Source organism: Lissotriton vulgaris, chromosome 9 (genome assembly GCF_964263255.1).
Source record: "Lissotriton vulgaris chromosome 9, aLisVul1.2, whole genome shotgun sequence".
NCBI classification, from domain to species: domain Eukaryota; kingdom Metazoa; phylum Chordata; class Amphibia; order Caudata; family Salamandridae; genus Lissotriton; species Lissotriton vulgaris.
Window position 1 is genome coordinate 1241722089 of NC_141697.1, and position 12324 is coordinate 1241734412.

Below are 12324 nucleotides of genomic sequence, written 5' to 3' on the forward strand. Positions count from 1 at the left end.
GGCACACTGGGTTCTCCATAAAATGCAGCTGTCAATCAAAGACGAACATTAAAGCATCATAAGTCCAAATTTGGTAAATGGACGTAACACACTTGGATCCAATCTTTACTCAAGGAAGTTGAACGCCTTTCAAAACAAAGAATACACACCTCCCTTATCCTGTTTCCGATCACTGAAAAGGAGGATAGAATACAGATCTGAAGAGCCAATTTTGAGAATTCAGCATATCCTGCTACTGTAAACTAAACTTAAAGGATTAAACAGTGGGTGACTTTATTACGTAGCCCTAAACATCAAGGTCAATGATACGAATATTCTTTACATAAAATAGACAAATGGGACAGTAAACATATACAATAAACAAATACACACATGTAAGACGTGTAAAACAACAATTATGGACAAAGCTTGTTGAATAAACAAAAAAAAATAAAGTGGAAGGAGAGCGGCAAAAAAGTCATCAGGAAAGTAGATGGTATGATCAGAAGCAAGTGGCAGAGTGGACAGTGGCACCAAGGGATGTATGGAACAGTTAAAGAAAAATGACGAGAAATCAATTAGGCAAAAAAAAATATATATATATGAGGATGCTGTCTTTTTTCTTGGCTAGCAGGATTGAGCATTGTCTTCCAAACAAATCTTGGTGGGAAATGAAGTCAAGAGCAAAACCGTGGACAGCCGACTTCAGGAATGACACCCTGTCAAATGTGAAAAGGTCTATGAGACGGAACACTTACAGGATCCACGTTTGGGAGGTTTGACAGCCTCTTCTTCTTTCGACTTGGCCCGGGTGCACTGTTTGACAGGTGTCCATCGTCAAAGTCCCCTCCACTGGCACTGCTGGAAGGAGAGGTCGCTCGTCTCCTCTTGGAACCCATCAACTCGAGGTTCTCCTAAAAGAACCGGAAAGGGATTTCAATAAAGGAATTTCTGCAATATTCAACATCTCAGGTATTGTGTCATATTCGCCTTTAATGGCAAAATTGAAATATTACTAACACACCCACAGGAGCCATTGACCATTATACATGCAGCTTTAGATCAAAAGACAGGTCAATGTGCTGCACAATTCATTTGTATTCTGCTATACACGTTTTTTATAGCTCAATATATGTGTTGCTGGCTAGAAGGCTGACTGGTATTAAGATTATGGGGGGCAGAGTTGGCCTAACGGCTAGGGCAGTCACCTCGAATCTGGGGAACCGGGTTCGAGTTTCGGCAACGACGCTTAACATCCTGTGATTCAGGGCAAATCACTACCCGTGCCTAACAAAAATGAACGTGTGCCCTCATGTAATGCAACTGGTGCTATGTAAAGAGCTCCGATACCTTCGGAGATATATATATATATATATTTTCCCAGGCCACAGGTGTACAAACGAATACTTCAACATGGGCCATAACGAATGGCGACACCGCGTCACTTTGAAGAAAGACACAACAAGAATCCTGCTGAATTTAAGTATTTTGTAATAGATACAATTCCCCCACAGAGGAGGGGTGGGGACAGAGAATCGTTATTGCGTAAATTAGAGACTAGGCACATTATTCTCCTTGATATAAAGACTCCAAACGGTCTGAATGCTAGTGAGGACTGTTACACATATTTATAAGTCGGTATTATGAATTCACCTTTTCCATTTCTGTACATATACTGTGGTTGCTTCAACATGTTGTGTCCATTTTGGCAATTTTAATCTCAAAAAATCTTTTATGCAATATTTTCACTTTTACTTCACGGTTATCATTGGGTTGCACTCATTTTCATGCCAAATATTTATCTGCGATTTTGCACATTCAAATCTTAGCACACGATTATTATTATGCATCAATGCCCACTTGGGCTGTATTACGCAGTGTCGCTTTATTGATTTAAGTGAACACAGTGATTACCTGAAAGTACTTCAACACATTTGAATGCTGTACATTTAGAAGGAATGATTATGTTGATCCATGCTATTGATTGCTTTTAGCAGGATTTTACTCAGTTAATATCTACAATGTGTTTATTTAATATTGTGTGCATCTGAGGGGTTTTTAACAGCAAGGATTTTGAATATTTATATTTTTAAACATTTATTTATTTATGTTTTTATATTTATTCTCAAATTGCTGTTTGTGAAGTTATTTTTCACCCTAACCCCATTTCTTTTGATTTACCGAATTGTTTAAATCATAAGGTTAAGATGTGCAGATTTCTGGAGACTGTATGAGAAAAAAAGACAGTATGTCTTCAATGTTTACTTTTTGGCACGTAGCACTTTACATATAAAAGTACACTCCGCCCTTGGAGCGTTGTCATGTGATCAAGGACTCTTCAGGCTGAAACGCGTTATGGCGGTGTGGTGTAGAGCTCAATAAAATTTCACGCACCAGTTTTGGGTCTCGCCTCCTCTTTGATGCCAATCATCTTAGAGACGTCCTTCTGAGATATATATAGATATATATATATATATATATATATATATATATATATATATTCACTGAAGAAACCATAGGTTTCACACTAGTTATAGTTAGGAATTAGCATTTAAAATACCTATTAAATTCACTGGAAAAACCAGAAGTTTCAAACCAGTTATACTTAGCTGGAAATTTTACTGACATAAAACCATTGAAATTCCCACGTTATAGTTAGATGGACTCACTATAACTTGCGTGCCTGCAATGCACTGCTGATGACGTCACATATTACATCACTCATGACATGGTCAGTGACATCACTCATGACATCACTGATGAACCTTTCACACTTTGCTGCTGCCAGTGAACCCTTCTACGTTGTGCACCAACTCTTCACTGAACCCCTGAGCCAGCGCGGACCCGCCCGCCCGTCTCCCGCTGCCCCGGCTGCTCTTTAACATTCAGAGTGGGGCCGCCGAGCGGAGACCGGCGAGGGGCGGACTTCATTGTCCAGAGGCCCTTGCGGCGAACCGCGTCACCGGGGAGCGCCAGGTGGCGCTTAAATTCAACATCAGCCCCATCGAGGGGGGAGAACCTTTCACGCTTTGCTGCTGCCAGTGAACCCTTCTACGCTGTGCACCAACCCTTCACTGAACCCCTGAGCTAGCACGGACCCGCCCGCCCGTCTCCCGCTGCCCGGCTGCTCTTTAACATCCAGAGCGGGGCCGCCGAGCGGAGACCAGCGAGGGGCGGACTTCATTGTCCAGAGGCCCTTGCGGCGAACCGCGTCACCGGGGAGCGCCAGGAGGCGCTTAAATTCAACATCAGCCCCGTCTCGCGGGACGCCGGGCGAAGCCCGGGCAAAGGGCACCCTCTGAGGCCCTCGGAGGACGAGGAGGTCGGGTTGCGTATACCCCCCCTAACATCATTTCCTTCATACCAAGTAGGTAATTTGACTTGGCACTTTGGCCGTGAATATCTTGACCAGCTAAAAAACCATCATCATAGGGCCAGTAGTATCCTGGTATTGCACTATTTTGCTCTGAGATCATTAGAGTCAAGTGAACTTTTTTACTTTTAGAGTATCTACGTGCATAGTGTAATGTCTACCAGGGGAAGTAGAAGTAAGACAGCTGCGGCCGGCGCATCCATGATTGGCCCTATTGACAGCTTCATAACAAGAACAAACAATGCAATTGAACTCAGTATTTCACTCCTTGAGCGTAGAGTCTCACAAGACCTAGAATTCGCCAAGCGTAGGGTTTCACAAGAGCTACTAAAAACTAAACGCTCCTCTCTTGGCAGCATTTTATCAGTAAAAACACCAGTAAAACAATGATCTACAAGCAGGCTGCCCCCGAGAAATTCGAGCTGACCTTCACACTATCCCTAATGAGATCAACTTGTCAGCAACAGATTCATTAATTGACTGTGACTCTGATGCGAGTAATGAACTAAAAAAGACACCTGATTTAAACTTAGATCGCACTCCGGAAATTGTAGAAGAGAATAGTGCGTCGCTGTCAAGACCCAGGCAAGAGGGTGCCACTCGAAAACGGATGCAGCAACCAACGAAGCCTATTCCCTCTGTTGCAGAATAACGTAATATAACAAAAACACAAACCAGTAAAGGTATAATCAAACATCCCACTGTTAGTGGAATAACTATACATACAGGGGTTCCAACTGAAGATATCCAGGGGAACACTCAGGCGCGTGCGGTCAATCCTGACGCACCCACAGAAAACTATCAATTAATTGAAAGAGTTGGTGACCTTTTGGCCATCTTTATGTCACCAATTGAATCTAGACTGGCCCGTATTGAAAAACAAATAGAGGAACTTATTGCTGTTAACAAAAAAGCTCCCAGCGATATTATAATCACTAACACAGGACCAAAAACAACTATTACTAAACCTATAACTTCCAAACTGAAAGCCAAAGCCATCCCACCTGCAGATACGGCGACAAAACCAAAATCAAAATCAGTCGTTTCTGCAAGCAGAGAAAGTCATAACTCATCTACCTCCCTATTACATCTAAAATTTTGGAACATAGCTGGCTTGCTGGTTAAAGTGAGGAACCCCAACTTCCTGAACCAAGTTAACACGAGTAGTGTTATCTGTCTCCAGGAAACTTGGGCTATCGACCCAATACATATGATTGGATATAAGACCTTTTTTTCCCCCCGGCAAAAAAATCTCCATCTGGAAAAAGCAGTGGTGGTCTAATTATCTGCATAGCAAATACTCTATGCAACGAGGAAATCGTTTCTCTGAACTTAAAAGAGAACTATCAAATAATTATTCTAAAGAGAACTAAACAGAGGATATATGTCATAGTAAATTTCTATAACAACAAGAAAGTAGACGACTTGATTAACCTTCTCTCAGAGATTTTCCTAGTTCTTCAAGATTTAAAGGAGCAATATGTTAATAAATCATGTACAATACTTTGGGGTGGCGACTTTAATCTCCACCAATGCGGGAATAATAACACTGATAAGTGTGGAATTGAGGAAGATGATGGCAATAGGATAACACACTTCACACACTCGATTGAGGGCGAAAAAATGAACGAGGTCATATCAGAATTAGAACTGAACTTCGCAAATGAATTGAGGTCTTTCCGAGTACCCTTCACACCAACATTTAACGGTAGGGGACTAATGAGTCTGATAGACTATGTTTTGATCTCAGCACATAAAGGCCCAAACATCGAACTATTTGAAGTAGTTAAAAACCCGCTGAGCGATCACTTCCCAATTATAATCGCCTTGAGTGATCTAAAAAAATCAAAAAGAACCTGACATATTAACATTATTAGACCAACAAAATCTTGAGCTAGGTTCTTTGAATGGCTATACTTTAAAGTGGGGAAACATTGATAAAAAAGCAATTACTGCAAAAATAGTCACTGAATGTAAGGCAGATGTTCTAACCTGCCTAGGGTGTGAGATAAAATGTAGCGACGTAATAACTAGCTTCAATGCTATCTCACAAAATATAAAGAAGGCACTCACTAGATCCCATAAACAAAAAAATCAGGTGAAAAAAGGCTGGTTTAGCCCAGCCTGTACTAAAGCATATTCAAAACTAAAGAAAGCTCTAGGAAGGGACAAAAGAGACAGAGAGGAGGTCATTAGCCTAGAAAAGAATACGCCCTAGCAATAAAACTCAGAAAACAAGAGCTAAAAGCTGATTTATGGGATAGTCTTAGGAAAAGTTCGGAACTTAAAGACAGTGCAGAGTTTTGGCAAATAGTAAGGTCACCATATCTTACAGAGAAAGATGATCTACCATCCATTGATATTGCAATTACCAATAATGAATGGGTAAACCACTTTTCTAAAGTTTTTAGTATAGGGAAATCACACGGCATGGATTATATAGATTCATTGAACCAAGTCACTTATCCACTAACTTTGCACTTCACACACGATGATGTAAAGAAAGCACTAAAGTCCTCGAAAACAGGCAAAGCCCCAGGGCCAGACAGGGTTCCTGTTGATATTTTTAAACACGAGGAAGATCTCTGGTCCCCGCTCTTGACGAATGTCCTAAATGCCACCACAGAAGAAGGCCTGTTAAAATCGTGGAAAACATCAGTACTTGTCCCGATCTTTAAAAAGGAAGACCGAAACTCACCGACCTGTTACAGGCCTATTTCACTCCTGGACTCTCTTGGGAAGGTCGCTGGTCGGATCGTTCGAGAGACTGCAGGAGTGGTCAGCTACGCAAAACATCATATCAGAAATACAGTACGGATTCAGAGAGGGGTTAGGGACTGTTGATCAAGCATTAAACCGGTCTTTATTGGCAGGGAAATATGTGGAGGCTAAGGCACTGCGTTTCATATGGTGTATGTAGATTTGTCCGCAGCTTTCGATTGTGTTATACATTCGAGGCTGTGGAGAATCATTTTAACAATGGGAGTTGACCCTCCTATTGTGGATTTCCTTCGAGAACTTTACACCGGAACAACAGGTAGAGTGCGATTTGGGACCAAGGGCCAACTCACAGAAAGTTTTAGAGTGGAAAAGGGGGTCAGACAGGGATGCGTGCTGGCCCCCTTTTTATTCACCCTTTACACAAATGGGCATGAGGCCGCCATGTTGGAAGGAAGCAAAGATCTCCCCTCAGTCGGTCGTCGGCAGATACCTGCCTTGTTATATGCCGACGATGCGGTCATCTTAGCTAGAATCTCTGTGGAACTACAGCGAGCATTGGATAAATACTGCGACTTCATGTTGAGCTTAAATTTGACCCTAAATGTAAAAAAACCTTTTACTATGCATGCGGGGAAAAAAAGTGCAAAACCCAAAAGACTATTTGTGAAAGGAGAAGTGCTGGAGAGAACATCAACATATCAATATTTGGTAATCGTAATCGATGAAAACTTTAAGTGGAAGGCAGCAATCAACGCCAGGATATTATCCTTTTTAAGAGCAACAACGGCATTAAGATCATTATCACAAAAACTTGGCCAGAAACCATTGTTAGAAATGTTAAAAATATACAATGCCAAATGTGCCAGTACCGCCACTTACGCAGCAGGGATATGGGGCTTCGCAAACGTGACAACTACAAAAAGTGGAAAATTCTTTTCTAAGATTCCTACTCGGATTACCGAAAAATTCCTCTACATATGCTTGTCATGTAGAGTTGGGCATAGACTATTTAGAGGATATCATAAAAGCCCGGCCTGTAATGCTATGGCGTCGAATTTGGGTCACTGAACAATGTCACCTAACAAGATCCATTATACAAGACATTCAGACACTTGATCATCACAGAAGGATAAAATGGACAGCCTAAGTTAAAGCCCTCCTAACAGATATGGGATATGAACATTGCTTTACAGATCCATTATCCCTAAACAATATCTCAAAGTCAGATTTAAAGAAAGCATGCCTTGCGCATCTGCGCCAGGTACGTCTGTTAAAAGAGATTCAGAAACCTTCTGTTCAGCAGAGTCTATTGGTACAAACTGTGTTCTCTGTAGAACCTGATTTGACGTATAGAGTAACCCAATTCGAAAAACTGCTGCTGACACGTTTTAGGTTTAACATGTTCCATTTAATGGTCTCCTTTCCCATACAGAATGACTGGTCATCAAAACTATTACCATGTCCTTGTGATTCTCAATCAAAACAGTCAACTATACACACATTATTTTGTAAATTCTTTGTGGCACCCCGGAGGCACTGGCTACTACCCATATTGAAACATTGGGGCTTACGCCAATGCCGCCCAGCATGTTTGGCGCTTCAATATCTTGAAAATGAATTAATAGCAAAAGCGATTGCACGCTTTCTTAAATTTTGCATACGCCATCGCTCCAATCTTTGATATTGATGAGTTTCTAATTTGCCCTAATAAAGATTTGATGAATTGAGTACAAAGATTATACGTCATAGCTAAGTGTGTTTTTTATAAACTGGTCTTTTTATTCTTTTCTTTTTCTTTTCTAAATAGAACAGTAATAAATAATTTCTGTTTAACTGTTTTTATAAACTGAGCAAATGTGTAAAATGTATTTTATGAACTTTTATGGTGTTTCTATTACTATGAAAAACCGAATAAAGTTGGTTTTGATTTGATTTGATTTGATACATTAAATACTTTCAGTAATAAGTTACTGGATATAGAACTGTTTGAAGATGTAATAGGAATTGTACTTTGATTTACAGGGGAGCAGTAGTATGCAAACTTAGCAAATACAGTACATTGGAATGAATAGGTTTTTCAATAAATTGCAGGTAAGTTACTTCTACGTTACTTGTTATGTTACTTTGGTTTATATAGCGCCAGCTCACTCAGTGTTGGAGGCCTAGATTCAGCATCGGGCCATTTCCTGTCAACAGTTGAGTAAATGCGTTTTTATTTGTGGGATTTTTAAAGAATATTTTCAGATTTCAAAACTCCACACTTAGAAACTTGTTGGAGCTGTACATTGAAATGAATAGGCTCTCTCAACAAATTGCAGGGAAGATACTTTTACGTTACTTTTTCTAATTCCGTGCTGCATGCCTGGATTCAGCACTGGGACATATCCTGCAAACAGGTGAGAAAACATGTTTTGGTTATTTGTACGATTTTTAAAGAATATCTTTAGTTTTCAGAACTCCACACTTGGTTGTTTTTTTTGGAGGGAAAATTGTCAATGTTATCCTATGGAAGAAAAACAGGCTATCGGTTTGCAGGTAAGTAAACAACTGTGGGAGTTAAGGTTCTGGGGTTAGACTCAGGGGTCTCCCAGGGTCAGTGATTCACTTTTGTTGCACCCTCACTGCACTAGGGCGGCCGGGTGCAGAGTGTTGAGGTCCGATGTTATCCTATGGAGGATAGGGGGGCTCCGGTTGGTGGCTGCTAGCAAGCAGGCCATGAGGTTGTGGGAGTTCCTAGGGTTTAGCTCAGGGGACCAAAGTAGCACCAAAGGTGCACCCTCAGCAGCACTAGGGCATCCGGGTGCAGGGTGCCGTTTTGAGGTTGGGTGCCCTGTTCCCAATGGAGAACCTCCGGTACAAAGAAACATTGCAGGCTCGGGACAAGGATCTTCCAGGTGCGACCGCCACTTCGAGGGGTAAATTGGGGTGTTGAGGGATGGTTAGGCACCATTGGTTTGGGCACACAAGGCCGTAGGGCGTCGGGTGCAGGGGTGCCTTGGGACGTTGGATTTTCTTACCCGCTCTGGGTGTGGTGTGTGGGGGAGGGGTCCTGTGGATTAAGGCTGCAGGGGGAGGCTTGAGGAAGGTCAGGGGTTGCCAGATCTCGGATCAGGATAGCCAGGGGGACCTCCTCGTGGTATTTTTCCACTCGAGTTCGGGGCGGGTGCAGAGTGGGCTGGATTTGCAGTTTCTGGCTTGCACCAGAAGCTGCAGTTTGAACAAGTACGGTGTTCATGGGAGATTCAGTCTTCAAAGTGAAGGCAGGCAGGTCCTCCGGGGTTTTTGAGGTTGCTGGCTGAGGGACATACCGGAATTTCGTAGGAGCAGGTTTGAGGGGAGACAGGCCAGTAGGGCTGGGGCCAAGTCACTGGGCGGCTCCCCTTATTAGCTCTGCACGGCTTTTCATCCTTCTTCTGGTCTTCTTTTCTTGTTGTTTTTGGATCTGAGGAAGGAAGGTTCAGGGTGCCCCCTAAATACTAAATGTAAGGGGGGTGTTACAAGTAGGTAAAGGGCATGGACCAATGGGTTCCTTCCCTGGGGTGGCTACACCTCCTATTCTGTCACTCTCCAGTGGGAGGGGGGGGGGGGGGCAGGAGCCTGTCCCTGGTTGGCTGGGTCCCCCATCCTCAAGATGGTGGTACTCAAGATTGCGCTTCATCTCGCCTCCCCCCACCTGAGGGGTGGAGTTGGCAGAGGTGGGCACACCTTTCCTCCTCACTTGTTTTTCCCGCCGGTTCTCCCGCCCAAAGTGGGGGGTAGAACCAGTGGGGACCAGTTGCTGAGTACAGCAAGTTGTCTGGAGAGGCTCACAAAGGCGGTAAGCTTCTCCTTCGTGAACCCTGCCCATCCTGGGGAAGGAGGCTTGGCAGCTCGTCCCAGGATGTGCATTGTTTCAGGCCCCCAAGAGCAGCAGGCTCTCGACTCAGGGGTCCAGAAACATGTCTGGTGGTGGCAGCTTCTGTAGCCACGCAGTCAGGTCCCTAGAAGTTGGTAGAGTTTCAGGGGGCAACTCTAAGATGCCCTCTGGGGTGCATTTTACATTAAATCCCACACTGGCATTAGTGTGGGTTTAATGTGCTGAGAAGTTGGATACCAAACTTCTCCGTTTTCAGTGCAGCCATTATGGTGCTGTGGAGTTCGGATTGACAATCTCCTAGCACCATATACTCTTAATGGCAGCACTGCATGTACAATGACTAAGAATGGACTTAGACACTGTAGGGGTGCATGCACCTGTACCCTGACCACAGCTAGAGGGGTGACTGATATATGCCAGGGCAGTGGGTTGTAGGCATGGCACACAGGGATGTTTGCCATGTCGACTGTTCACTTTGTTCTGCACCAAAACATGCAGCCTGCAAAGGCAGTGTGTGGGTATAAAGGTACAGGGCCTCTAAGGATCAATCAATCAGTCAATCATGACATTTATATAGCGCTCTACTCACCCGAAAGGGTCTCAAAACGCTGGGGGGGGGTGGAGAGGGGTCCGTTACTGCTCGAAAAGCCAGGTCTTGAGTTGCTTCCTGAAGGAGAGATGGTCCAGGGTCAGCCGAAGGTGGATGGGGAGGGAGTTCCATGTCTTGGCTGCCAGGTAGGAGAAGGATCTTCCTCCGGCGGTGGCTCTGCGGATGCGTGGAACGGTGGCAAGGGCGAGGCTGGTCGATCGTAACTGGCGGGTGGGTGTGTGGAAGGTCAGGCGGTTGTTGAGGTACTTGGGGCCCAGGTCGTGGAGGGCCTTGTGTGCGTGGGTGAGGAGTCTGAACGTGATCCTCTTGCTGACGGGGAGCCAGTGCAGGTCTCTCAGGTGGCCGGAGATGTGGCTGTGTTGGGGGATGTCCAGGACGAGTCGTGCGGAGGCGTTCTGGATGCGTTGGAGTCTTTTCTGAAGTTTAGCTGTGGTTCCGGCGTAGAGGGTGTTTCCGTAGTCCAGTCAGCTGGTGACGAGTGCCTGGGTGACAGTCTTCCTGGTTTTGGTGGGGATCCATCGGAAGATCTTTCGGAGCGTGCACAGGGTGTTGAAGCACGATGATGAGACGGCGTTGACTTGTCTGGTCATCGAGAGGGAGGAGTCCAGGATGAAGCCCAGGTTACGTGCGTGGTCCGTTGGCTTCGGAGTGGTGCCCAGGGCAGGGGGCCACCAGGAGTCGTCCCAGGCGGAGGGCGATGACCCCAGGATGCGGACTTCCGTCTTGTCTGAGTTCAGTTTCAGGCGGCTGTTCTTCATCCACTCGACGACGTCTTTCATCCCTTCGTGTAGGCTGTTTCTGGCGGCGGAGGGGTCGTTGGTGAGGGAGAGGATCAGCTTGGTGTCGTCGGCGTAGGAGATGATGTTGAGGTTGTGTTGGCGTGCGATGGCTGCGAGGGGGCTCATGTAGACGTTGAAGAGGGTGGGGCTGAGCGATGATCCCTGTGGTACACCGCAGATGATTTCGGTGGCCTCGGATCTGAACGGGGGGAGACGGACTCTCTGGGTTCTTCCGGCGAGTAACGAGAGGACCCACTCCAGTGCCTTCTCTTGGATTCCGATGTTGCTGAGGCGTTGCACTAGGGTGCGGTGGCAGACCGTGTCGAACGCTGCGGAGAGGTCCAGGAGGATAAGGGCCGCTGTCTCCCCGTTGTCGAGCAGGGATCTGATGTCGTCAGTGGCTGCGATGAGGGCGGTCTCGGTGCTGTGGTTGGCTCGGAAACCGGACTGCGAGTGGTCGAGGGATCCGTTTGTCTCGAGGAAGGCGGCAAGCTGTCTGTTGACGGTCTTCTCAATGACTTTGGCAGGAAGAGGGAGGAGCGAGATGGGGCGGATGTTCTTGAGGTCGGTGGGGTCCGCTGTTGGTTTCTTCAGGAGAGCGCTGAGCTCGGCGTACTTCCAGCTCTTCGGGAAGGTGGCGGTGTTGAAGGAAGCGTTGATGATGTCCCAGAGTTTGGGTGCGATGATGGAGTCGGCCATGTTGAAGACGTGATGGGGGCAGGGGTTGGTTGGGGATCCGGAGTGGATGGTGTTCATCGTGCGGGTGGTGTCTTCGGTGCTGACCGGGGTCCAGGCGCAGAGGGTGGTGGTGGGAGGCGTTGGTTCGGTGGTTGGGTGCGTGGTTGGTGCGCCGAAGCGGTTGTGTATTTCGGCGATCTTGCGGTGGAAGAATGAGGCGAGTGAGTCGCAGAGGTCTTGCGAGGGAGTGATGTTGTTGTTTCCGGCGCTGGGGTTGGAGAGCTCTTTGACTATGCTGAAGAGTTCCTTGCTGTTGTGGGCGTTGTTG

The 12324-nt window shown here is 45.6% G+C and overlaps 1 protein-coding gene across 7 annotated transcripts in view; it reads right to left on the reverse strand.

The window, feature by feature from the left end:
* PBRM1 (polybromo 1) overlaps positions 1 to 12324 on the reverse strand; it is a 368051-nt gene that overhangs the window by 320599 nt on the left and 35128 nt on the right. For all 7 annotated transcript variants that reach the window (XM_086939413.1, XM_086939411.1, XM_086939408.1 and 4 more), the window contains exon 2: positions 738 to 893. In XM_086939413.1, coding sequence (XP_086795539.1) covers positions 738 to 878 — 141 coding nt within the window. In that variant the 5' untranslated portion in view covers positions 879 to 893. The remainder of the gene's footprint in view (positions 1 to 737; positions 894 to 12324) is intronic.